The 3,607-nt window shown below is 35.6% G+C and overlaps 1 protein-coding gene across 1 annotated transcript; it reads right to left on the reverse strand.

The window, feature by feature from the left end:
* Positions 1–1,911: 1,911 nt before the first annotated feature.
* Positions 1,912–3,093, reverse strand: LOC110461307. Its single transcript, XM_021514731.1, has one exon. The coding sequence runs from the start codon at positions 3,091–3,093 to the stop codon at positions 1,912–1,914; it is 1,182 nt and encodes a 393-aa protein (XP_021370406.1).
* Positions 3,094–3,607: the final 514 nt, after the last annotated feature.

Raw genomic sequence — 3,607 nt, forward strand, 5'->3', positions numbered from 1 at the left:
TTATATTGAACTATCATGTATGGTTTCCCTCTAACCGTAAACACCCTAAAAGGAAAGAAAACTGCACAAAAACTCCAGTGACTTTTTATACCGATTCTATTCTATGTTTAAGTTGAAAAGGGAGAATTCCACCAATATAGTCATTCGCGTGACAAAGATAACTAGTCTTAATTAAAATAAACCCTAAGACGGATGTAATTATTTGGGGAAATCAAATATCAATTAGACATACTGTCAAATGTCCAGCTTCTGATCATACAACAGATATGAAAGTATATTTAACAATATAATATCGACGTCATTGTATATATTCCTATAGGATCTCATGTTTTTTTTAAATAATTCTAAAATTGCACGGAATAACCTCCAACCTGTAGCATTGAGTTCGTACATGCACAGACAAGCCGATTTATCGGCGCCCACTATACAGCAGGAGTCCCTTTGTGGATCTTATTTGTATAGTATCTATAATTGGAAGACCAGAGTTTATCTACGATTGTCCTTGTGGAGCTTTAAATACAAACTTGTTTAAAGCTCCTATAGTAAATATTCCAATTAGTTCTTTCAGCCTAGTTTTCACGTTCTTGTGAAACGTGTTATGTAACAGAAGGTTGATAATTTTAACAATTAAGTTTAACACGCAATATCCATGTACACTGAATGTTAACCAGTTTTCGAAACACTGTATTTTGAAAATATTTTCTTCGATTCAAAGAAAGTATAAAACAGTGTGTCGTTGTATTTTGTTATTTTTTCCCCATTCAAATCGCCATAGACATATACCATGTCTTTGATAATTTGCTCTCTCGATTAGATCAGTAACCGTACCGGCTACCCGTTATCAGAACATTTCCCGTGTTAGATGTAACAGGTGTCGGATTGAGTTTATTAAACTTCCTGGTTGAAAACGAATACCTAATTTACCTTGACTTTTTTCGCCAGTTACCCGGTTCTTGTCAACAGTAAAGGATAACAGAAAGTGAAGTCAATGCCACATGACCTGTGAGTTAGAACACAGACACAGGGGTGATGTAAAAGCCCGACATATGAAGTTATAGGTATCTTAAAACAGAAATATATGATATATTCCACATATCTCGATCAGAAGTGGTAGTAGATATATTAGGCAAAGGAAAGTCCTTTTATAGCATATCAAGCAGAAGTATTTAATTCACCAGTGTTATCTTCATATTTGTTTAACTCATATCATATCGGGGATATTCCTTTATACGGTTCTATTCTTTTTCTTAATCATAATCTCAGTAATTAACTCTAACAAGTCAGTTAGTTGAAATAATATTTTATTCATATTCAGAAACAAATATAATCGTTTTAGTAATCAAAGATATGGATGACTATCTTTCATAACATCAGATTATTACTAAAATTGAATTATAGCAAAAACCTATTTGTGATAACTGTTATTTTTGTAATATTTCAAAAAATATACAACCTTCTAAATTAGGAAAATATCATAAAAAACAGATAAGTAAATTCCCCTCCCATATACCATTCACAAAAGGCAGTCGATACAATATTTCAGTATTTCTTATATTTGTTAAACGTACACTTCTATGGTGTCATTTTCAAACATGTTGCAGACTGATTGATCATTAAAATAGACGTGATCATCATGAGGTTGAACACGTTCACACAGCTAACTAGAAGTGGCAGTTAACATAGAATATGTTTCTTTGTCCTGATAGTAAAATTAATGCAAAGTACATGTATTTTGTTTGCTTGCAATATTGTCACGAATATATTAAACATCATGTTTTATTTGACGACGATTTCACATTGTGAATGTAGAATGCTTAGAAAACCTTAAATTTATATACTATCTGTCAAGATACAGGAACACAAGATGTTCGTTCTGTCCTTTCTTTCTTGTTTTCGTTGCTCATTGGAATGTCATTTTGTGAAATCCCCTAACTCGAAAACCCCAAACTTAACATTATTATGTACGCCAAGCATCGCCGCTGTCACCAATAGCATGTCCTCTGATGGGTGGTACATGACATAGAAGGATTTGTTGATGTAACTTTGGTCCAGCAAAAGGTCACGACCTCTCTGTCCGTCCCACAATATCTGATGCACTGCGTCACTAAGGCCGTCACAACCCACATATATGTTACCTGACCTGTCAAATGACAAACCTCTTATGCATCCAATATTCCCGATACAATACCGGAATATTTCCGTTCCGTCCATTTTGCAGCACACTACTTTGTTCTCGTGAGGATAACAAAAACGTCCTAGTTCACTACACACGGCTACACATGAGAATAATCCATTCCGAGGAATACGTTTCTGTTCGGTTCCATCCATTGCCAACATGTATACAGAGTTATCTGTACCCAATAGTATGGTATCGTCATGTACAGCGATACCACTGAGGTATGTTGATCTGGATTGAGGTGGAAAGGGACTAGCACTGACGTACTTCAGATCATCACTATTAATGGTGTACTGCTGTATATCTTTATGTGTCATCACTAGCACTACCTTGTGTTTTGCACTGTAAGCTATATCTGCTGGGTAATTTTGCAACTGATGTGTGTTAATCATGTTGTACTCGTTGTCATACTTAACGATTTTACCGTTGTTGTTATCAGCCAGCAGTAAACGGTCATCAGGGAGGTACGTCCCACCAGTAAACCTTGTATCTCTCCACAGTCCCGCATTTGTTACACTCTTTAATTTCCTGGTCGTAGCTGTCATGGAATCAAAACTTCCTACATCCTCCAAAGGACGACTGATGATCAAGGAGTCTAGCATATCAGAGGATGATACTGAATATTCCAACAACGACACATCTGGTTTCTGTTTGAGTATGTTGATGTTTTCCTCTATCCGAGCCAAAGCATTTTGTACAGGTGCAGATGAAGTTTCATTTTCTATGATGTGTCCTACAGAAAGGATAGAGTTCGCGATCTTTAATATTGCATCTTCTGTTTCCAGTTTGACTTTTGTTTCTTTAAAGTCTTTTATCACTGTCTTTGCTTCATGTACATGGGATGTAATTTGGCTCTTCAGTTGTTCCTGTATGACGAATAGATGTCTAGGAGATGCGCGTTCTGTAATTGCCGTCATGACATTGACACAGTTTTTCCAAGTTGAAAATTGCATAATTTTACAATTATCGAGTGTTCATGCCTCAGCCCGACTTCGTAAGGTAAACAGGTCTTTTGTGCATATAAATACCGCTCGTCCTTAATCATGCGACGACTTGTCTGTCGTCCTTTGGTCTCCTTTACCTAGCCTGTGTTCGTTCAGAGATTTTAATACACTGCGACAATTAAAATATTAGCAGCTTAATTTTAAACAATGGACCATTGCTAAGCAAGGTGATCCTAACCTATTTTTTTTCAAAAACCGAATTCCTACTTTATTGTTGTTAAGCATTTAATGACAGTAACTAGTATGACAATTATAGTCTACCTCTGACAAAATACTACTGTTTTATTGAGTGTGTTTTGCAATGGATCAATCATGATAGTGAAATATGTAGGTCTAGTGACACAACCATCGCAAATAAATGCCCTTAATGTCTTGTAAGAAACATTTGTTGTATGTTATGTATGTAATTGTAATGTCTTGTTTACAT

The sequence above is a fragment of the Mizuhopecten yessoensis genome, unplaced genomic scaffold (assembly GCF_002113885.1).
Source record: "Mizuhopecten yessoensis strain PY_sf001 unplaced genomic scaffold, ASM211388v2 scaffold10603, whole genome shotgun sequence".
Taxonomy (NCBI): domain Eukaryota; kingdom Metazoa; phylum Mollusca; class Bivalvia; order Pectinida; family Pectinidae; genus Mizuhopecten; species Mizuhopecten yessoensis.

Excerpts from the sequence above, each read along its gene's own strand:
- LOC110461307 (XM_021514731.1), bottom strand. The coding sequence starts at position 3,093 with ATGACGGCAATTACAGAACGCGCATCTCCTAGACATCTATTCGTCATA.